This window comes from Mastigoproctus giganteus, chromosome 5 (genome assembly GCF_048544385.1).
Source record: "Mastigoproctus giganteus isolate SK-2022 chromosome 5, ASM4854438v1, whole genome shotgun sequence".
NCBI lineage: Eukaryota > Metazoa > Arthropoda > Arachnida > Uropygi > Thelyphonidae > Mastigoproctus > Mastigoproctus giganteus.
This window is the reverse complement of record NC_143579.1, coordinates 75904807-75929332: the sequence shown is the minus strand read 5'-3', so window position 1 is coordinate 75929332 and position 24526 is coordinate 75904807. Positions and strand designations below refer to the sequence as shown.

General features: G+C 37.1%; 1 protein-coding gene across 1 annotated transcript in view; it reads left to right on the top strand.

The window, feature by feature from the left end:
- Positions 1 to 24526, top strand: part of LOC150085504 (uncharacterized) — a 934283-nt gene that overhangs the window by 857511 nt on the left and 52246 nt on the right. The window contains exons 24-25 of the mRNA XM_090374582.1: positions 3689 to 3794; positions 18679 to 18802. Of these exons, the coding sequence (XP_090230708.1) occupies positions 3689 to 3794; positions 18679 to 18802 (230 nt within the window). The remainder of the gene's footprint in view (positions 1 to 3688; positions 3795 to 18678; positions 18803 to 24526) is intronic.

Below are 24526 nucleotides of genomic sequence, written 5' to 3'. Positions count from 1 at the left end.
CATCAGCAGCTTTTCATCATTAAACCTCTAAATAACAACGATGTCACAAATTTCATTAAAACTGGACAAAGAAAAATCCCTCAATTATTTTATTTTATTTTTTCATACATATCACTTAAGTTATCCATATACTGTCCATTGTATTTGAAGAATGGGATATTTTATTTGTTGCAATACACTGATTGGAGAAATAAATCAGTGATATAGCAGATGAACAGAAAAGAAAAATTCTTGGTTTAAGCACTATGCTGGTACTACCATATATTTATTATATTATTCAGAGAAAGCCTGTGAAATATGTATTGTTTCAATTTTTATTAAAATCCAAAAAGAAATAAGCAAAATACTTTAAAAAGTTGACTATGTTACATTGTGAGATATTGTTGCCATTAGTGCATTTTATTAAAATTTCCAATGGGTATAAAGTACATTACAGAAAGTTGATTTTTTTATTATGTTTAGTTAGGTACATGCATCAAAGTGAAAAGGATTACTTTTATATATTATTAGTTGGTAATTATTAATTAATTAATAAAAAATTAGTTATTTAATTTTCACTTTTTATCAGAAAATGGAAAAATTCCATTAAAGGGAAAAAATTCAAATGTTCCTGAAATGTAATGCTGCAATATAGGTAATATATACAGTTACCTATCTTGTTCAGTTTGTCATATATCTGCCTTGTGTTTCTACTTTTACCAGGTAACTAATAATGTTGAAGTGTGAGATATATTTTTAAAATATTGTTCCCTTTAAAAATAGCTGTTGGTTATCTATTTCTTTGGCTGTGAATTCAGATAAGCTTTGTAATATTATTATGTATAGGGGTTTTTAATACAGGGGATATTTAACACAAAAATTAAATAAATAAATACAAGCAGAAGATAAGTGCATTAATGCATTAGTCCAACCATGAGAACATTCCGTTCCTACTAAAGATCAATTGAGTTTAGTCTTATATCCACCTTAGACAAATACTGATATCCACAGTTCAGCCTAAATTGCATAGTATTACCCAATAGGCAAATTCACTGTGCATTTAAAAATCAGAAACACTGCCAAGACAGCTGTTTTGAAGCTTATTGGCTTCATATCAGCCAGCAGGTGGACTCTATTAGTGAACTTGTGCTGAAGGTGTGAACAGTTGTATATAATCTATGTAAACAACTAAGTGGTTTTGTAAGAAAAACTTACATTTAAACATATAACTGTTAGGTGTGCATTTCCCCATCAACTGGGTTGTGCCAATGTAATATTACATATAGGACTGTGGGAGATATTTAATGGAGAAATTAAATAAATAAATATAAGCAGATGTTAAGTGCATTGCTGTGTTAGTCTGATCATGAGGAATGTTCTGTTCCCACCAGTGATCAGTTAAGCTAGGTCTTATGTCCTTAGACATACACTGGCTAAAAGAGCAAAGAATGGGAACAAGAAGTTTTTCATGTGTGGATAAAGAGAAGAAAATGAATCAGATCAGACCCCTATGTAATTGTTGTGGATAACTATTACATAAGGGTAACCCAGCTGCTCTTGTTGATGAATTGAATAGTATTTCACATCAGTATTTACTGTTGAAAGACTCTTCATGCTGAGGAGAGGCTGTGCAAGTGCAACAGAGACATATGAAATTAGTGATTTTGAAATTACCGATGACTGTTTATTAGAAAAACTTTCAGGCCCTGGTGTTGATGGCATATATCAAGTAATTTTGAGGGAGGTGGACAGAGAGTGCATTCAACCATTGAGGTTAATTATGGGAGCATCATTAGACTCAGGAGAGATTCCTTTGGTTTGCAGAAGTGCCAATGTTTCACCAGTATATAAAAGTAGTTCTGGAAGTGAAGTTAATAACTACAGACTGGTAAGTCCGATTTCAGCGTTAGGAAAAATCTTGGAGACAATAATTAAGAGTGCAATCCAGGGACATTTAGATAGAAATGATATTCTGAAGGCACAACATGGTTTTGTTAATGGAAATCATGTTTAACCAACTTGGTAATCTATTCTAACGCAGTTACTCATGTGCTTGATGTATGGAACATTTCCAAATAGTTTATTTGGATTTTAGCAAGGCATTTGACTCAGTTCCTCATGACAGGTTACTGTATAAGTTGGGATTACTGGAAAGATTCTAAGATAGATCACAGGGTGGCTGCAATGCAGAAGATTGTGATTAACGGATATTCTTCAGATTGTAATGTCACAAGTGGGTCCCCCCCCCCCCCCAAGGATTGATTCTTGGACCACTGCTGTTTGTGATTTTCATAAATGATGCAACAAAGGGATAGAGGGCGTGATGTCAAATTTTACAGACAATATATAGAGTGGGAGAGTCATTAGTGATTATTGCCAAGCAGTACTCCTTCAGGATGACTTCAGGCTTCAAGAAGGATCAGAAAAGTGGCAGATATGTTTTAATGTGGCAAAATGCAATGACTACCCCAAAATAACTTATACGCTTAGTTGGGTTGAAGTAAAAACAGTAGTGAAAGAAAGGGATCTAGAAGTTATGATATGAGCATATATATATATATGAAGTTCTCTGAGCAATGCAATTAGGTGGCCAGAAAAGCTCATGGTGTCCAGTCACTAATTTATTGAACAGTATCCTCTAGAAATAGGAAGGTTATAATTCCACTGTATAAGGCAATTGTGTTTGGAATACCATGTCCAGATATGGAGACCTCATATGAAAAAAGACAATTGAGCTTCTTGAAAGGGTCCAAAGACAGGCAACTCCTGTGGTGAGATCAGCAAAAGAACAACCCTATTAGGAAAGACTACAGACTATGTGGGCTACAGAGTTTGGCAACCAGGCACCTGCGAGGTGACCCGATTTGGGTTTATAAGACTGAGAGGGTTTAGTAAAATGAATTAAGGTGTAATGTAATTTTCACTATTATAAAGGATTTCAGAACTAGGAGACCATAAATTCAAATTACAGGGAAATTTTTATACTAGATATTAGGAATTTAAATTTCTCTTTAGCCAGTGGATTGTTGATTACTGGAAAAGTTACCTATGCAGATAGTTAAGGCTGACAGTTTGAAGAAATTGAAAGATCAACTGGATAGTTACCTACATGAGGGGGGAAGCACATAATTTCTATTTTTTTATGTACTCTTAAGACCTGTGGCTTCCTTGCACTATATTGACTACTACCATTATTGATTTATGGTGGGAATTGTGTGCTTTGACATGCAACTACTGAGTGAACTCAGTGCTGAAACTTATTTGTCAAACCTCGTACAATTAAGTGTGACTGTTAAAGTCATAAAACCTCTGTCGGCACAGGTTTGCACAAAGAGCTCACCTGGCAGATGATAAGAAACCAGTAAGTTTTGAAACACCTGTCCTGGCACTATCTCTCATTTTTAAAATGATATATTTGTAGCAGCTTAGGCTGAAGCATGGATAATGGTATTTGAATAAAGTGGATTGAGGAACAGAACTTTGCTGTTACAGAACTGATTTAGTAATGCACTTAACATCTTCTTGTATTTATTTAAAGGTTTGTTAGTTTAGAACAATACATCATGTGCCAGCTTAATTTTTAATATACTGTAGTTAACAATTAAAATAAAAACAATGAATATTGAACTTAAGCTGAATAGGTGCTGCAGAATATTTGGTATTCTGCATATACTTTACTAAAAGTGTAGCTGTGCCAATTTTATTTTAGGAATCGAAGCTCAGTTAGCAGCATGACATCTGAATATGTTCGTCAGGAATTAAGGGCGATGGTTGGAGCACGCACTCAGCAACAGAAACATCAGCAGCAGACGCAGGTATTTTGATAGTTTAGGCTTTCAATAGTTTTTATTCTTATTTAAAGATAGCATCCCTTTCATTGTTTATTTTGATTGTACAAAGTTTGACAATTAAGTTCCAAGACTCAGTCCATCGTGCACTTGTCAAAGCACAGAGGCTATGGCACAATGTGTTGTGACTGATTCCCTCTACGTCATTTGTATATCATATTTACACACTGTTGTGTTATTGAAGGTGTTATAAGTAGCCATATTAGAAAAACTTTCAAGCCTAAAGGCAAGTAAGGCCCTGGTGTTTAGGGCATATACCAAGTAATTTTGAGGGAGGTGGACAGAGAGTGTATTGAACCATTGAGGTTAATTATGGGGGCACCATTAGACTCAGATTTGTTTGTTTGTTATTTGGTTTTTAGGAGCATTAGCAACTAAGGCCATATTGCTCCGGGATATGCGGTGGTCATTCCCTGACCTCTCCGCATCCTCCGTATTTGGTGGTCACGGGCTCGAACCCCGGTCTAATCAAGAAGCATGTGCTACGCACTGCTGCTCCTGGCTACGGAGGTGCCTGTTAGACTCAGGAGAGATTCCTTTGGTTTGGAGAAGTGCCAATGTTTCACCAGTATATAAAGGTAGTTCTAAGAGTGAAGTTAGAATTAAGTAATCTTAAGTGATGGAACAAAGAACATTAAATTTTGTATCAAGTTGGGTAAAAGTGCAACCGGAACGTACAAGTTTATAAAACAAGTGTGTGGTAATGATGCTCTAATTCACATTCTAGTTTTTCATTGGTTTGCAATATTTCACAGTGAGCCATGAGTATCTGGAAGATGAGTGCTGCAGATGCCCAATAACACTTTGAACACCAGAAAAAAAGTAAAAAAAGTTTGCTTATTGGTTACATCTGATGTCAAATCCTGCCAATAATGGAAAAACAGTTTCAGATTAACAGAAACAATTTGTGCAATTGTGAAAAATTTAACAAACAGAAGATGAGTGCTAGATTCACTCCACACTCTTTGGCTAATGAACAAAATGTTGCTTAGGCTGAAACGCTTACAAAAACCTTATTCAAGCTATTGAAAATGATAGCGATCCTTCCTTTCTTCATTTGATCATAATAGGTGTCAGCTCGTGATGTTTAAAATGTAATGTACAAAGAAAGAGACAAAGCATGGAATGCTGGTTAGTGTGCTCTCTGAGACAAAATGTTATTGTTCACATTCTTTGATACTTTGATAGTAATCAAATTCCATATAATGATTCCCTTGAATCATTCATGTGGAATTTGTTAGACCACATAAAAGTGACAAGGATTGCTATGCACAAGTTTTGGATTGTACAGTTAATCAGTTCAAACTTGATACTGAACAGGCTAAGAGTAGAAAACTTGCTTCCTGCCCAGATGGTAGTCAAGCATTCTGGCCTCTTACCAAAGCTGTTGGCTCCAAAATCTGTCCATAAATGCTCCTACCTCAGTTACATCATATTGGTTCTACTGCACCCTCAAGGCAGTGAAGGATGAAAAGGACCCGAGGATAATCGTTCAGTCAGATATCGTCATTGATACTGCAATAGGTCGCGTGTCAAAAGTTTAAGTTTTCAGGAGATCAATAAAACACTTTTGTTCATTTGCCTTTGATTCCAAATACAGGTAACCTTCGTATAACACGGTAGTTAGATTCCTATAAAATCTCGTGTAGGACAAAACCGTGTTATACTGGACTAAGAACCAGTACAAATAGGGGAGTTACGTTCCAAGAGCTAAAAAAATACACCATTCTAGATTTTGTGTGTCTTCTGCTCTCTGTAAAAATCATTAATCTGGATTTGTTTGCTAGGTTTGCTTGATAGGTCTTTGTAAATTTCATCGTATGGAACTAAGCATTTTTATAGCTCTCTTTTGAACTTTGGATTCCTTTCAGTCGAAGAATCTGAATTGAAAACTAACTTTATGCCTTTCCGTATACTTTTTAGTATAAATTTTGGAAGTTCAGCAGAATTTTCAACTGCACTGCTTCCTCTGAATTGATTTCATTTGCCTCCAGTGCCATTTTCACCAGATCCGCCTCGCTAGCCTCTTTTCTACCAGCAATTTTTGAATGTCTTCAGTAATCATATTTTTTTAGGAGCTTCGGCGACTAAGGCCATGTTGCTCAATGTACATTGTCTATAAATTGCGTGTGTTCTGAGGTCAATTTTCTATTTTGCTGGCCGAAAAACCCGAGTTTCCTGGAGAAAAAACCATGCTATCCTCACCCGAGACCGACTAACAGCCATGTTGTGAAAAAAGACGCATAAAAATTCCTCCGGCCATCGACAGGATTCGAACTTAAGTCTTTTTCACCCATTGTGGGGAGAACGCCGATTCTACCAACTATGCTACCCATGAGGGCTTCAGTAGTCATATCATATCATACAAACCTCCTTCTCCTACCGACTTAGCAAGTTCTACTATTGCACCGATCATGTTTTTTGCTGGTCGACCATATTTCCTGAATGAACTGACTCTGGCCATATATTTTTCCAACACTCATTTAATGTTGATGGTTTTACTTCTTTCAGCGATAAAGCTATGATTCCGATACAGTCCACAATTGAAAACTGTTTCCATGCCTCCATCACTTCAATTTCCCATCAATTCAATTCAGAATCAGTTTTTTCCAAAATCCATTGTAGCGATTTTCTGATGTAATGAGTTTCAAAGGTTAATGCCTTGATCTAATTAAAGAAGTTGTAATAGGTGTTAAGAACATTACTTTAACGTTTGGATCTTTTGAATGGCTTGACATGTTATCCAATAGTCATAAAATTTTGAAATATAGATTTTTCCACAAGTTAAATAGCACAGAACCTAACATGAGGATTTCCCAATAATTTAAAAAAAAAATTTTTTTTTATTCCTGTTTTTTGCATAACAATTAGTTAGCCAAAAGCGAGGATTCACAAAAAATAATGGATATGTTGAAAAATTACATCATCATAATAGCAGAGTTTTCCCTGTACAAAAGATGAAAAATACCGTGTTGTGCGAGGTTTGCCACAATTCTCTAATCGTATTAGAGCGAAATCGTGTTGTGTGAGGATTTCCGCAATTTATCAGTCGTCTTAGAGTGAAACCATGTTGTAGAATTACTGTGTTATACAGGGATTGCCTGTATTTGATTATTTTGTTAAACTGTCAAATTAACATTGGTTTTTAATGATGGAAACAGTTTTTGAGACATATTGCTGCTGAGAAGTGTTTACATACTCACGACATACAACCTATTGCATCAGTGGAAGGCCATTGGAGGAAATAGGGGGAAAAATAGGAAATGTGAGCACTTTCTAGTCAATACTTAATTGGAGAATCAATTACTTAACATAAAAAAAATCTATATGAATTTTTGAAGAAAGTCCTTAGCATATAAAAAAATCTATTTTACAGGATTAAATTAAACTCATTTGTGCATTAGGTTGTCGTTGAAAGAGCAGTAGTCGGATGGAATGACTGCCTTAAGGTCCTGTAAATGAGCAAACTGCGTTGCCTTGATTGCGCACAGTGCAGTGTACAGGGGAGGGTGATCAAAAGGCGCTGTCACTTGTTTTGGGGTGAGTTGGCAGCTCAGTCCACACATCAGAAAATTGAAGCTTGTAGTTTATCACTGCTTCAGGTATACTGCAGAGCATAAATGTCAGTGACACAGAGGTCTCCTTTCTTCTTTCTTATCCTGATACTTGAGTAAAAAAACCGATTCATGCTGACAGAAATCTGTGAATGATAGCAATACAGCGTTGTAAGGAGATGGGGTTTCCCTTGCTGACGATGATTTGCAAGTAGTCAGCAGGAACGTATACTTCTCGCCTCCAGCCAAGTTTCTGTTTGATGGTGCTACGAATTGAATCAACCTGGGTGTGGCCAACCTCCAAGGTATTTTTGCTCAATAATTATATTTTTTCTGTGGCCAATTCAAGAAGAGCATTGGCCAATTTCACTTTCCGATTCTGATAACAACATCCATCACTCCAGAGAATGATTTTGAAAAGGCAACTTTTTTCGATTTCACTCTTTATAAATTTTGTCACAATTAATGCAAAAGCGTCTCTCTCTAGGCCTCCTTTTCTTTCGTGCCATACATAGCAAGTTACATCTTTAGAATGGAGATTGTATTACGCCAGGTTGTGCATTTTCAGCTTTGTCTTATAATAATTGGCAGAAGCATTTAGGCGAAGGGATAAAAGAATGGCCTGAAGGTCGACTGTGTAACTGCATACTTCCCCGTTTTTGACTGCCTGGGCATTGTCTTTTTCTTTTTCTGCACACGTTTCGCTCCTTTTCTGACAATACCTTTGGCAATAATACCTTTCAATAATAATACCTTTGGCAATAATACCTTTTGGCAATAATACAATACCTTTCTGACAATAATCTTCTTCCAAGTTGCCATTTTTCTACATGATGCATTCGTTACACTGGTCCTTTTTTGGACAAAAAAATGACCAAGTTTATTTTTCTAAAAATTTTCATGAAGGTTTGCCATGATACAGCCCTTTTGTTTTCGTTTCAGCAGTTTGCAGCAAACTCTTTGTGGAGATGTCTGTAACTGCCCCACATAGTCTCTGGATAGAGTTTTTTGTTTGATGGCCTACAATAGTGAGACTAAACCTTGGACACAATTTTTTCAAAAAATCTTGGACATTCTTACAGCAAACAGACCCAAAGTCAGTTTCTACTCTCTCGGTAACAGGATGCTCCGGAGAATCGCTACTCAGCACCCATGATCTTACAAACTTTTTGCAAATACGTGTGATGAGGAACATTTTTTTGAAAACATGTTTCTTTAATCTCTCAGTTGCATTCTTGTTTACATGAAAGTTCTGCTTGAGTGATATTTCACCTGTGTTTTGGTGGAGCTTATTATTTTAGGGTGAAGGAAGACATAGCAGCAAAACGACATATATACATAATCATCAATATAACAGTAGAGGCAAGAAAGGTCATGTGTAAATATTTATGAATAAATCCAAGATATGAAGGGAAAAATGCAAAAGATTGCGAATAATAGTATAAAATTATTCACCTAAACAGAAACATGAAGGAATCAAGTTTCAGTGCAGTCCAAAAACACTACTGATTTATCAAGGTTAGGTTAATTTCGCAGTTAATTACATCATTTCACATCTTTCAAACAAACTGCATGACAAATTGCAATTGTTCCATTAAAACAAACAGCAATAAGAAATTAATGCACACTTACCATATAATTTGTGAGAAACAGCACGAAAAGCAGCAAGAAAAGTTGATAAATTGACACGTGCTAGAGCTTCCTTGTGACATACGACAAATTGCAGTAACCAAACCTAGAAGCATTAGACATTGGTATTATTGCCGCTCCGTGCACTCTTCCCCTGCTATTGGCCCATCACATATGACCTCTTGCAGAAAGGTAGAACTGGTTATTTTGATTACAAAGGTGTCATTGTCCCAAACTGGTATTTTTTTGACATACAACGTATTGCAGTATCAACGACAATATGAAGTTCTCTGAGCAGTGCAGACAGGCTAGCAGGACAGCTCGTGGGGCTATGTCAATGATGTATAGGAGTTTTGCCAATGGTAATAAGGAAGTGATTATCGTATTGTATAAGGCAATGGTTAGGCCACACCTTTAAACACTGCATAAAAGTGTGAAAGCCTCATTTTAGGATGGAAGTAAATCTGTTGAAATGAGTGCACAGAAAATCAACAATGGTGAATGGTTGTGGGAGCAATAGGGTGCCTTTAACAGGATAGGTTTCAGTTTTGCAAATTGCAACATCTGGAGACTAGGCACCTGTGAAGAGATCTGATTGAGATGTTTAAGGCGTAAAACAGTGGTTCCCAAACTACTGGGACCTATATACCCTTTCAAAAATCAATCAAAAAAATTTACGGACCCATCTATATATATATATAGAGGGGTCCATAATATATAAATATAAATTAATAAATAAATTTTCTGTTTATACTCTGGGATGACCAAACGATCAGAGGAGTTCACAAGATAGACATAATACAAGAAACAGCACCATATTCAGCAGTCACAGGCTTGAACCCTGGTCGCTCAAGGCACGTGTACTTATGCACCTGCGCGCCTGACCACTAGGCTACGGCTCCATGCCTATATATATATATATATATATAGATGAGTGCCTGTATACAGGGTGATTCACTACCAGTGCGACAAACTTGCAGGAGGTGTAGGGGGCACAAAGACGAATCGGAATCATATAGCATTGCAGGGTCCGAAATGCCTTCACATACAGTAGAGGACGTTGAACAGGAGGTCGCGTGAACAGTGATCCCGCTGGAAGTCAGCATTTGTGACCCGGTTCCCGAGGCAGTAGGATGGACGAGTATTCAAACGTTGAACTGGCCATCTATATATATATATAGAGGGGTCCATAATATATAAATATAAATTAATAAATAAATTTTCTGTTTATACTCTGGGATGACCAAACGATCAGAGGAGTTCACAAGATAGACATAATACAAGAAACAGCACCATATTCAGCAGTCACAGGCTTGAACCCTGGTCGCTCAAGGCACGTGTACTTATGCACCTGCGCGCCTGACCACTAGGCTACGGCTCCATGCCTATATATATATATATATATATAGATGAGTGCCTGTATACAGGGTGATTCACTACCAGTGCGACAAACTTGCAGGAGGTGTAGGGGGCACAAAGACGAATTGGAATCATATAGCATTGCAGGGTCCGAAATGCCTTCACATACAGTAGAGGACGTTGAACAGGAGGTCGCGTGAACAGTGATCCCGCTGGAAGTCAGCATTTGTGACCCGGTTCCCGAGGCAGTAGGATGGACGAGTATTCAAACGTTGAACTGGCCAACATGCACCTCGCGTATGGAGCTGCAGACTGTAATGGGCACGCCGATCTGCGCTTGTACCAGGAACGTTTCCCGCACAGGCGTGCTCCTCATCATATGATTTTCGCATGTGTGCACAGAAGGTTACGTGAGACTGGTTGTTTCACGAGAGGTACCATGAATCGAGAACGAACGACGACGAGGCCAGACAATGAGGAGAATGTCCTACGTCTTGCAGAAGGCAATCAGAGTACGATTACTCGAGCGATAGGCCAACGATTGGGTATTGCCCGATCCACTGTATGGAGGATACTGTCAACAAACCAAATGAGTTCATACCATCTGCAACGCGTCCAATCATTGTAGCCTGTGGATTATCCACTCTGGAGGACTTTTGCTACTTTGTTTCTTCAACAGAAACGGTTCCCAAATGCTGACTTCCAGTGGGATCGCTGTTCACGCAACCTCCCGTTCAACATCCTCTACCGCATGGCGAAGGCATTTCGGACCCGGCAATGCTATGTGATTCCGATTCGTCTTTGTGCCCCCTACACCTCCTGCAAGTTTGTCGCATTGGTAGTGAATCACCCTATATATATATATATATATATATATATATGATCAAATTAATCTAAAAATTAAATAGAGAAATAAAAATTACTGAAATATATATTAAAATAAATAAAAAAAATAATAGAAAAATAATAGAAAAAGCTAACATCAGTGGCAGCAGAAAAGCACAATCCACTACATGTTGCTTATAATAAGCTAAATTAAAATAGGCTATTGCCAGTAGCATGGCACACCAGTACAGTGAAAATAAACTAAACCAAATAAAATAATAACAGAAAAATATAGGTGGCGGGGGTAAAGAAGAAAAGAGTAGTGTTGAAGCAAAGTTCCTAAAATAATTTAGAAATTAAGCCAATTAAAAGAAATTTAGCGGCGCACTCTCGATGGCACCCATTTCTGAATTATGTGAAATCTCACTAAGGTGGAAACGTAAACTAAAAACATTACATGACCAAATAAACTGAAAATTAATAAAATAAAATAAAATAGAAATGCAGTGATTCCCTGACTATTATTGGCCTTGTGGTCCTCTGTCGAGATGGGGCATAATGGTCAGTCTATTTTATTTTATTTTATTAATTTTCAGTTTATTTGGTCATGTAATGTTGTTAGTTTACGTATATATATATATATATATATATATATACAGGGTGATTCACTACCAGTGCGACAAACTTGCAGTAGGTGTAGGGGGCACAAAGACGAATCGGAATCACATAGCATTGCAGGGTCCGAAATGCCTTCGTTATGCGGTAGAGAACTTTGAAACGGAGGTCGCGTGAACAGCGATCCCGCTGGAAGTCAGCATTTGCGAACCGGTTCCCAAGGCAGTAGGATGGACGAGTATTCAAACGTTGAACTGGCAGACATGCACCTCGCGTATGGAGCTGCGGACTGTAACGGGTGCACCGCTCTGCGCTTGTACCAGGAGCGTTTCCCGCACAGGCATGCTCCTCATCATACGATTTTCACACATGTGCAAAGAAGGTTACGTGAGACTAGTTGTTTCACAAGAGGTACCATGAATCGAGAGCGAACGATGAGGACGCCAGACAATGAGATGAGGAGAATGTTCTATGTCTTGTAGAAGGCAATCCGAGTACTAGTACTCGAGCGATAGGCCAACGATTGGGTATTTCCCAATCCACTGTGTGGAGGATACTGTCAACAAACTAAATGAGTTCATACCATCTGCAACGCGTCCAATCATTGGAGCCTATGGATTATCCACTCCGGAGGACTTTTGCTACTTGGTTTCTTCAAAGTCAGCATTTGCGAACCGTTTCAACAGAAACGGTTCGCAAATGCTGACTTCGAGCTGGATCGCTATTCACGCGACCTCCCGTTCAACGTCCTCTACCGCATGACGAAGGCATTTCGGACCCTGCAATGCTATGTGATTCCGATTCATCTTTGTGCCTCCTACACCTCCTGCAAGTTTGTCGCACTGGTAGTGAATCACCCTGTATATACTACTTGACATACGTTTTTGCCGGTGGAAATGTATTTTATAATAAATACTGTAGGAATAAATGGAGGTATCTTGAAAACATCACAATGTGACCCCAACAACATTGGTTTTTTTTTTTTTTTTTTTTGGTAATTTTTTCCAAGACCTCAGAAGTTGAAATTTTCTCTGTATAACTAAGCTATTTATTCACTCTAATAAGTCAATTTTATAATGGGGCACTATCCTTTCATCATTATCATATGTTCCATTATAAGAATCAATTTTGAACTACTTTGTTGATATTTTTCTGAAGAACACATCTGGAGGTCACGACCGTAAAACAATAAGAACAATTCGCACTTTCCAGTTTATCGGGCTTTTCTGGTAGAGCAATTCATTTATAAAAGATAGTAAATTCGATCTTATTGCATTTGTGATAATCCCAATAGCTGGAATTGTGTGGGTTTTTTGAAATGTGTTCCCCTTCACTGAAATCTTCATTCCTATGTACTTATTACAATGATGAAGGGAAAGCGACCAACAGAAAGTGCAAGTGGTGGCAGTGCTAGGAAAAGAAACAAAATTGATTTAGAAATGAAGATGAAAATGAGTAAATGCAGTTTCAAGGGCAGTGTTCAGGTGCTATATCGAAGATGGAAAAGCTATTAATAATATGGATGGAAAATCAGATTCAGAAGCGAGTGTCCTTGAGTCTAATGACCATTCAAACAAAAGCAACAAATATTTATGAAGATATTAAGGATAAGTATGGCGAACCCCAAGTCAAGTTCGTGGCAAGCAACGGGTACTTTAATAGGTTCAAGCATCAGGCTGGTTTTCATAACATTAAAGTATGCGATAAAGTCACCAATGCCGATTGTGCAGCAGCAGAGAATTCTAAATTTCCACAGCCCTTGACCTCTGCAGCAGCGTACTTATCAGCTGGAGATGTTGATTCTGGCAACGATGCTCGAAAGGTAAAACTTGCTGACATTATGCCTGTCCCCTCTCTTTTTTTGTAATTTTATAAATTTCAAATTTTTGCAGTTACACACTTTTGTAATTTTTCCTACACATGAGATAAAAAAAAAATTTGAATAAATAATTCTATTTACATGTTTTTTTTTGCTTCAATCAAATTCATAGTTGCGAATGCTGCATAAGCCTTTAGGGAAATTCTGACTTATGCAGAGTTACGCGGAATGCAACCCTTACGTAAGTTGGGGAGTGCCTGTATATATGTACATATATATATATACATATAACATATGCATATATTTCTCTCTCTCTCTCTCTCTCTCTCTCTCTCTCTCTCTCTCTCTCTCTCTCTCTCTCTCTGTGTGTGTGTTCTGAAAAAAAAAATTCAGTGTTAAGTTTAAAACAACTCAACTTTATTATTTTTACGTAAATATATAATAATAACTTTATTTATCATCAATTTTCTATACATAGAATGAATAATTTGACCAGTTCCAGAGGGTCCATTTTGCAGACACTCTGGAACTTGTCTACGGACCCCAGTTTGGGAAACGCTGGCCTAGAATGCTGAGTACGTTCATTTCTGAGGGAATCATTTGTCTTGTGCAGACTACACACATGAGGGTACTTAAATTCAAATTAAGTAAGGATAGTTGCAGGACATGTGTGCAGAAATCTGCCATCAACAATGGGTAGTTGATTGTTAGAACAAACTCCCATCTGATTTTGTAGAGGTGGTTAGTTTGAATAAATTCATGGAAGAGCTGTATAAACTGTTAGAGAAGATGGAGAGGGGAAATGGGAAGTGTTTTTTTTTTTTTTTGGCTGATGCTGTATAAGCTTGCTTTCTTGGATCATTTGTCACCACCACCACCACCACCACTACTACTAATAATAATAATAGCCCTTTAGTATCCAATATACCTCACATCCATGTACTAAGTTATCACTTCCAGATATGTTTATGAGAATGTTATTTCAAATTTATTTTATCAATTAGTTTAATTTTAATTTATCAAATTTATTTTATCAACTGGTTTAATCTTCCACTACCAATTGGATAACTGATTACCATAAGAGACTAAACCAGAAGGATGATTCTGACTTAGTCATAGGCATTTCTGCTGACAAGTGCATAAGAAGCTTGAAATATAAAAAATTTCCCTAGTCATGCTTGACAGCTTAACAATTTCTCATAGCCATGCTGGATGTGAGAGAATATCAGCCAGGTTAGAAAAACAAAAACTGAGTTCACATCTTCTGTGTCTGATAAAGCTTTTGAAATGCTCTTGACAGTGAGATCCAGACAGCAGGGCCATTTTTAACAAAATTTTGACTCAATATTTCTGGACATTGCAGAGTCTGCAACAGTCTATTTTGTGAAGCAATCAGAATCATTTGATGTCTAATAGAATATCAAAACAGAAATACTATGGATTTCTGTTTTAAAAATGTTCAGATAATGTTTTGAATAATTTTGCAACTGTATTTTAATATAAAATTTGTATTTTGCTAGTGAAACTTAATTTCTAATGCAATGTGGACTTTATAAAAACCTGCTGCTTTTTCTGAAAAATCTTCTGTTTCTCTGTTTTTTGGGAATCATACCTGATTTTGCCTTTTTTTCTTCTTACGTGTGCAGGAAGAAAACATGTTGTTTTGTCCATCACCCTGTTTGGGTGGCAGGCAAAATGAAATTTAAGATCCTCCTAATTTCTTTTATGGTACTTAAAAGCTATGAAAAAAATTCCAAAACTTTCATTCTTGCATGCAGATGCTGCATGGCCCATGCATAAGCTGTTTGTTTACTCTTGTTACAGTAATGTCTGGATCCGTTATGATGATTGCGGCCCAGCACCTGGCCACTGCGTTTCCACCTTGTCCAGTTGTTGTGTTGGACTGTACTGCCCTACATCCATATGGGAGGCCCTTTACTGCTCCCTTGCATGTGTATGGTTCTTGAAGTGCTAAAATTTTTATCTTTTCATCTATAATTTTGGCGATTTGGTTTAAGACTGATATAGACCTCGTACAGTTTAATTGAAATACTATTGTTATTTCCATAGTCATAGTTTGTCTTTTGCTCTATGAACTCTATTGCCTTTAGGTACTCCGAGAATTTGACGTCCTGATATGAATGGGAGTGGTCACACTTTCTAGCTTTGCAACTGGGGCAGGCTTCTTTTTGTCTGGGCAATCTGTGTATTTGTGCCCTGTCTGTGTATTTGGTGCAGTGGCTGCAAGTGCTGGCCTCCTGCTTGCAATTCTTTGATGAATGGCCGAAACCTAAACATTTGTAGCATCTAGATGGTACTATGTGACCTTTGATGTTATGAATGGTCCAGCCTAAATAAAACCTTGTTGCCATGTTCAGTTAGAGGTATCTGTAATTCCACTACTCTTCCAATCCAGTCCAATCATGTCTCAAACAATATCAATATCTATTCACTGTTCAACTCCAAACCCATAGAACTAACTTTTCATCTTCCTCGTTTATCTCCCTACTTACATTTTCCAGACCAACCATTCATATGTATTTCCCAAAAATTTCAATTAACAGAAATTAAAGTCTGATGTGAACAAGTGTCTTCAGGATTCTCAACCTTTATTTAACTCATGCACGATACTTAAGCAATATACGTTCTAAATACCTTTCATGTTTGGGCTTTCTGTTCCAAAAAAAAAATTTTTAAATATGATATTATGTGGGAATTATCCATAGATTAAGTATGTCGTAGTAAAAAATACTCTTGCTGCATGAATAATTTTTCTAAATTGTCTTAAATATTTATAATGTAATACAAGTACCAAATCACACTAAGTTTGTTATAAAGATGGTGTTTTAGTCCTTGCCAGATTCTCTCATCAGTTCAGTGAATAAGCTAAAATGAAATAAAAAAGGGAGAGTGCACACACACACACACACTGGTAGTTGTGTGCACGGTGTTTCAATTAAAAGGCACCAGGGTCTATCTTGCTTATTTTTATGTTTTGGCTATTTGTCATCTGGAGCTTTTGTGTTGTATTTATGCTGCAATTTTTGAATTTAATATTGAAATTGGGCTCTCTTACCATTATATGTTGTGATTTCTAAATTTAAAATTTGTCTAATCAACTTCTAACTTCTTTTTTCCACTTTTTCTCAATGGAAAAATTGTTCTCCTCCTATAGCATAGCCCAAAAATATCATTGGAGTACATTCTAAAATGAATGTAAACTGATATTATATGGAAAAAAGAAACCACACAATGGTTGAAGCTTGAGTAAAGGCGATACAAATTGCTTTCGTATAATAGCCAGCAGTTGTACACACCTAAATTAGCATTAGCATTAGTTGAGGCATATGATGCAAGAAAGCAAGCTTATACAGCATCAGCCAAAAAAAAAAAAAAAACCCTCCCATCTGGTAACTCCAAATGTTTGTCTATTTCAGCCTTAAATTTATTTAAGCTATTAACTTCCACAACAACAGATTGAAGTCTGTTCCAGCAATTCAACTACCCACTGACTAAAGGCAAACTTCCGCACGTCTATTCTACATCTGTCTTTCCTCAATTTGAATCTGTGCCCCCTCAGGTTCTTAATCTCAGCAAGTGGAAGTATCCCATCAGCATTGAGCCTGTTCAAACCATTCAAGGCCTTATACACCTCAATCAGATCACCTCGCAGGTGCCTAATCTCCAGATGCTGTAACTGACAGAATTTAAGCCCCTCCTGGTAAGGGAACCCCCTTTGTTCCTCTCACCAATCTTGTTTCCCTTCTCCGTACTCATTCTAGCAACTCTACATCCTTCCTAAAATGAGGCCTCCAGACCTGTATACAGTACCCAAGGTGTGGCCTCACCATTGTCATATACAAAGGGATAATCACCTCCTTGTCTCTGCTAGCAAAATTCCTATATATCATTGACTGCATGGCCTGCTCTGGCAGCCTTTCTGCACTGCTCAGAGAAGTTCATATCTGACTGCATTATTACCCTGGGTCTTTTTCATTCTCCACCTCCCTGAGTGTAGTACACACAGTTGGTACGTTTCGCTTGGATTACTGCTACTCATATGCAGTACTTTGCATTTGTTGATGTTAAACTACAGTTGCCATTTCTCAGTCTATCTGCCTAACTTTTCTAGATCCCGTTGCAGTAGCATACTGTCTTTACTGTCATTAACAACCCTGCCAACCTTTGTATCATTTGCAAACTTGGACTTTAAGCCTGATATACCTTCATCAATATCATTGATAAATACACAAAACAACAATGGGCCCACTGAGTCCCCCAGGGTTTAGTGCTGGGCCCATTGTTGTTTTGTGTATTTATTAATGCATATATTGAAAAGCAAGCATCACACTTCTGTTTTGTTTTTCAATCAAATAAAATCAGTTTGACTATATATAGGAAGGTAGAAAAACGTTTTGGTTTTTAATGTGCAAATATTATTTTTGAGGAACCCCTGTGACTCACCCTGCCACCACTGAGTTTAAACAGGATTTTCCCTTAAGAAAATCTTGTTATATATCAGAATTCCAATCCTATCAAAATGCACCTGTATTGCACTCTTTTTATCATTATCTCCATAATCTTCCCTACCACTAAAATCAGACAGACCAACCTGTAGTGTGTTTTTAAAACAGCCTTTATCTATTAGCAATGCATTGTGGCACTTTTTCTCTAAACCAAAGGAATCTCTCCTGGCTAAAGTATTGCTCTCTCACAATTAATCTTAAAGATTAAATTTGCTCTCTCTCTATTACTATTATTATTAGCCGTATGGTGCAAGGAAGCCTGAGGCTTATGCTGCACCAGCCAAAAAAAAAAAAAAAAAAAAAATCTGAATTACCCTGAGAGAGAGAAGTAGAAGGGAATCACCAAGAAAAGAAGAGAAGAATGATGATATCCAGCTCTCAGGACCCTGGGTGTGCCAAGCCCATACTCACCAGATGTGAGCCTCTCTCTCTCTCTGTGTGATTTTTAGTAAAATATGTATGAATGAATATTTTTATTTATTTATTTAAATGCATGCATATTAATGTTTAATTAATATATTCAGCAGCAAAGTCTACAACAGCTGACACTTATTGGAGGTTCCCAAGTCACATGTCCTGTACCCACCAGTCAGTCTTTAAGTCATGTAGATTTGGAAGCTTTAGGTCTCTCTGTAGAATTAAGTTCTGGTAGGTTTTTATTTTTGTATATAAATATTAATAAATACAAAAGCAGAAAAGCTCTTGTTTGTATTTGTATTTGCTCATTCACTTGTTAATATATATATAATTAAAGGAAATAAAATAAAATGGTAAGGCAAACAGCATAATTGCATATTCCTGTACATGTTGCTTGTTATATAAAACTGAAATGAAACTAAAAAAAAAAATAATAATAATAATAAAATTAAAACTAAGCCAGTAGTATGGCAAACAAGAAGAGTGAAAATAGGTAAAATTAAATGTAAAAAATCAATCCGTAGGGAGAGGAAGAAAGGTAACCAAGAATAAAGATATGGAAGCAAAACTCCAAAATAATTTAGAAAATCTAAACGAATAATAAATTTGGATAACCAATTAAATTTTGAAAGCCAATTATATAAGAATTTCACGGCACTCTTCTTGACGGGTACCAAGTTTGAATTGCATGAAATATCACGAATAATAGAGACAGAAGCTGCTCATTATGACCCATCATAATGGTCAGTCTATTTTTCTTTATTTTATTTTATTTTTATTGTAGTTAGCTTCTGTCCGTATTATTCTTGATATTTCACACGATTCAAACTTGGTACCCATCAAGGAGGGCGCCATCAAATTCTTATATAATTGGCTTTCAAAATTTAATTGGTTTTCCAAATTTATTATTCGTTTAGATTTTCTAAATTATTTTGCATGTTGCTTCTACAATATCTTTAGCCTTGGTTACATTTCTTCCCCTCCCTGCTAGTTAAATTTTTTACATTTAATTTTACCTATTTTCGCTCTTCTGGTTTGCCATACTACTGGCTTAATTTTTATTTTATTATTTTTTTAGTTTCATTTCAGTTTTATATACCGAGTGGTTATAAAATAAGTTTCCCTATTCAGGAGACCCTAGTGTCAAAACAGTTAGAAATAGTGCTGTGAAAATCGGTGGGTATGTCATTTAGGGTATGGAGAAGCGATTTGTAGAAGAAAAAAATTAGTTGAAGTTTCTGCCACTAGAGGAGAAATTAGCACTGTAAACATAATATGGAATACTTAACTTAGGATTAGATTTTAATATCAGAACTTAGAAATCTACAGATATTGTTCCATGTGCTTTCCTTCACTTGACATGACATTATGAAAATGGGGGACTGCATGCAACACAATTTTGCGTAGCATCTCATTGAGGATGTTGGCTATGTGTTGTTTAATGCTTGTTTTCAAATCAACAAGTGTCTGTATGCCGCCACAGTAAACTCTGTCTTTCAGATATTCCCATAGCTAGAAATCACAGGGATTGAGATCTGCTGATTGGGCTGGCCAGAACTGTGGAAAGTCTCTAGAAATGATGCATCGGCCATTTTCAGTCCACTGCAGGATGAAGGCCTCTCCAGCAACTTTCCAGTTCCTTCTGTTTTGAGCACTGGTCATACATTTATTACCCACAAACTCATGAATTTCATCTATCAATCTCCGCCTTTGTCTTCCAGGTTTTCTTCTAGCTCCTCTTGGGTACAATTCTCTTATTTTCTTAGTCCATCTGTCATCATGTCTTCGAGCTATGTGTCCTACCCAAGACCATTTTAGTTCTTTAGTTTTGACAAGAATGTCCTTTACTTGAGTTTTCTGCCTAATCCATGTGTTTCTCTTCTTATCTAACAGTCTGATTCCCAATATAATTCGTTCCATTCTCCGCTGTGTTTAGACCGGGGTTTGAGTCCGTCACCACCACAGGTGGTGGAAAGGGAATGACCTTTCCACAGGTGGTGGAAAGGTCATTCCCTGACCTTTCCACCACCTGTGGAAAGGTCAGGGAATGACCCGCATATCCCGGAGCAATATGGCCTTAGTTGCTAATGCTCCTAAAAACCAAATAACAATAACAATCTCCGCTGTGTAGTTCTCAGCTTCTCTTCCATTCTTTTGGTGAGGGCCCAAGTTTCACTTCCATAAGTCATGGTGGGGAGTATACATTGGTTCATTATTTTACATTTCAGACAAACTGGGATATTGCTCTTCAGTATGTGACTATATTTCCTGAATGCTATCCTAAGTTTTTCCTCTAATTCTTTGGGATCGTGGCTTATGACCACAATGTCATCTGCAAATCGTAAATGGTTTAGGTACTCTCCGTTCACATTGACTCCTTTCTGCGACCAGTCTAATCTTCTGAAAGCTTCCTCAAGGGTAGCAGTAAACAGCTTCGGAGATATTGTATCTCCTTGTCGAACTTTCTTGATTTTAAATTTCCTACTGTCTTTGTCTAGTCTAATAAAGGAGGTAGCATTCTCATATATTTTCTTCAAAATAATAAATGTGGGGTATCTATGCCTTGTCTTTCCAGTGCCCGAAACATTTCCTTATGCTGTATGGAGTCAAATGCCTTTTCATAATCCACAAATGCCAGGCATAATGGTGTTTTATATTCATTTGCTTTCTCCATTAGCTGTGATATTACGTGAAGGTGATCCATAGTTGAGAATCCTGTCTTAAAGCCAACTTGCTCTTTCGGTTGATTCTCATCAAGTATTCTTTCTAATCTGTTAGTAATGACCCTTGTGAACAACTTGTGGATGTGGGATAACAAGCTAATTGGTCTATAATTTCCAATTTCTGATTTATCTCCTTTCTTATGCAGCAAAACTATGATTGCATTATTCCACTGCTTAGGCATCACACCTTTTCTAATGCACTTTGTGAAGAGTCTTGCCAGTTTTTGTGTTATGTCTCTTCCTCCCAATTTTAACAACTCTACAGTAACTTCATCTTCCCCCGCGGCTTTCTGATTATTCATTTTCTTCGATGCATGTTTTACCTCATCAGGAAGAATATCGGGTATATCGTATGTGTTGCTAATTTGCAATCCATCTTTCCCACTGCTGGCATCATTCCCTCGCTCCTTGTATAATACTCTGTAGTAGTCTTCTGCTATTTGAATTATGCCTTCTCTGCTGTTTATAAGTACACCATTGCTATTCTTCAGTTTCAGTATGATTTGTCTTTCTGTATTACTGCTCATGGCTGCTGATTTAAATCCTTTGTTTTCCCTTAATGCTTGTTCTACTTTTCTTGTGTTAAATCTTCTTATGAGTCTCTGAGTCTCTTTCTAATGGCTTTGCATAACTCAGTATACTCAATTTTTTCCTTGTCAGTGTTTATCTTGCTCTTCATTTTTCACCTTCGGTTCATCATAACAAGTGTTTCTTGACTAATTTTTTCTTCTTTGGATTTCTTTTTCCCTATAGGTTTCTTTGGCTTTATCACTTTCAGAAAGTTGTAATATTCCTTGTCGATATCTTGGTCCTGAGCAGTCTGCAGAAGCTCAAACTTGTTCTTAAGTTCCAGTACATACTGCTTTTTCTCCTCTTCTGTTATCTCAAAGACTTTTGTATTATTTACTCGAGTCAGTTTTTTCCTTTCTTTTCTTACATCTATTCCAAGAAATGATGCAATCGTTTCCAACTGTTGAACAGAGCAGTTCCTTCACTTGTCGATGAAGGTGGGGAGGGTCACCATTTTTCATGAACACTATGGTCTCCAAGCATTGCTTTTCTTGCAGAGCGAGAATAATGTGATCTCTTAGAAGAGCACAGTACCATACACTAGATACCATACACCTTATGGAGCCATGAGATGTAGACTTTTCAAAGAAAAATGGTCCAGTTATAAACTCTGCTGTAAATCCATACCATACTGTAACATATGAACTTTGTAGTGGTCTTTCATGCACAGCAGATGGATGAAAAGTTCCCCATATTCTGCAGTTTTGTGCATTTACAGCCCCATGAAGAATAAAATGTGCCTCATCAGCCAAAAGATGATTAGAGCCCATGTATCATCAATTTCCACACGAGCCAGAAATCGTAGAGCAAAGTCTATTCGTTCTTGCTGATCACAAGACTGTAGTTCTTGCGCTACATGAATCTTGTATGGGAACCAGTGTAAAATTATTCGAAGCAATTTATGTACAGCAGACCAAGGAAGGTTCAAGTCTCTTGACACACCTCTGGCACCACTGACTGGTAGTGTTTAGCATTCTGACCATTGCAACTGCAGCTTCATCCACTACCTCCATTCCGATATGTGTTCATCCCCTGCCTGGATTACACCTAACTCCCCGGTCACTTCAAATTTCTTTATTAATTTTCAAAGCCCCACCGACATCAAAGGACCTTTATACAAACCTTTAAGTTTCTGATATTCACGTAGTGCTGCATTAGCGTTACTATTATTTTGTTAGAACAGTTTTACTAAAAGAGCACGTTCTTTTTTTTTGTAAGAGCTATAATGTTATTGATGGTGGCGTTGGCCTTTCTGCTTTTATCTCACAGGATATCATTTGCATAAGCAGCATGTCTTGGAGTAAATGACAACTTTTACATATGTGCAGGACCATTTTTCTCCTGATGGTGAAAATTTGAACTAATTTTTTTTTTTTTTTTCGTCTATAAATTGCTTCCCCATACCCTAATTGATATACCACCAATTTTTTCACAGTGCTAACTTGAACCGTTTTGACAATAGGGTCTCCTCAATAGGGAAACTTCCTTTATAGCCACTCAGTATATATTGGTATGAAGAAAGTGTGAAGAAGCTTTTATGTTTTATACTATTGAATATACACAAGAAGTGAACTCGAAGAAATGGATAAGAAATGTAGCGATGTATGGTAGGATGAAGTGGCCAATTATAATATGAAAATGCGACAAATAGCTGGCAAATTAAGACTACATTGCAATATTTTTTACAATTTCAATGTCTTCGTCAGAGGCATCCACTGAAGTTATGAAAAAGATGGCAGTGTTCTTGCTTCTGTTTCCGACATGCTCTGTATACTATAGAACACATGTTAAGAACGAAATTTGAAATTTTGCGGCAAGCACAAGGCCTAATGAATTATGCCAATAAATGTAATTATAATTATTAGTATTTAGTATTAGTAATGGCCGCATGGTGCAAGAAAGCCTATGGCTTATGCTGCACCAGCCAAAAAAAAAAAAAAAATCCGAACAAAACAATGATACAAACAAAAAAATAAATAAATAATAATAATTAATAAAAAAAAAAGGAAATTAAACCTATCATCCTATGCACTTCCCTTACTCGAAAGTACTATCCAGATGACCTTTCAATTTCCCCAAACTGTCGGCCTCTACCACCCATGAAGGCAACTTATTCCAGTAATTTATAACTCGCTGGCTAAAATAAAACTTCCTGCAGTCCAATCTAAACATTTCCCCCGGTAACTTGAATTTATGTCCCCTAGTTCTAGCATCATTTATAATCTTGAAAATTTCGTCCTCATTCATTTTAGTGATGCCTCTCAGAGCCTTAAACACCTCAATCAAATCTCCTCTAAGGTGTCTAGTTTCCAAACTCTGCAACCTACATATTCGAAGTCTTTCTTCATAAGGGCGCCCTTTTGCCGATCTCACCAGGCGAGTTACCCGTCTTTGCACCCTTTCAAGAAGCTCGATGTCTTTCTTTCGGTGCGGTCTCCATACTTGAACACAGTATTCCAAGTGTGGTCTAACATAAGCCTTATATAATGGGATTATCACGTCCCTATCTCTACTTGCAAAAGTTCAATAGATCATCGATAGGACACCATGGGCATTCCTTGCAATCTGTTTACAGTGCTCAGAGAATTTCATGTCTGACCGTATCGTAACACCCAAGTCCCTTTTCTCCAGTACTGGGTTTAGTTGAACTCCACCAAGTGAA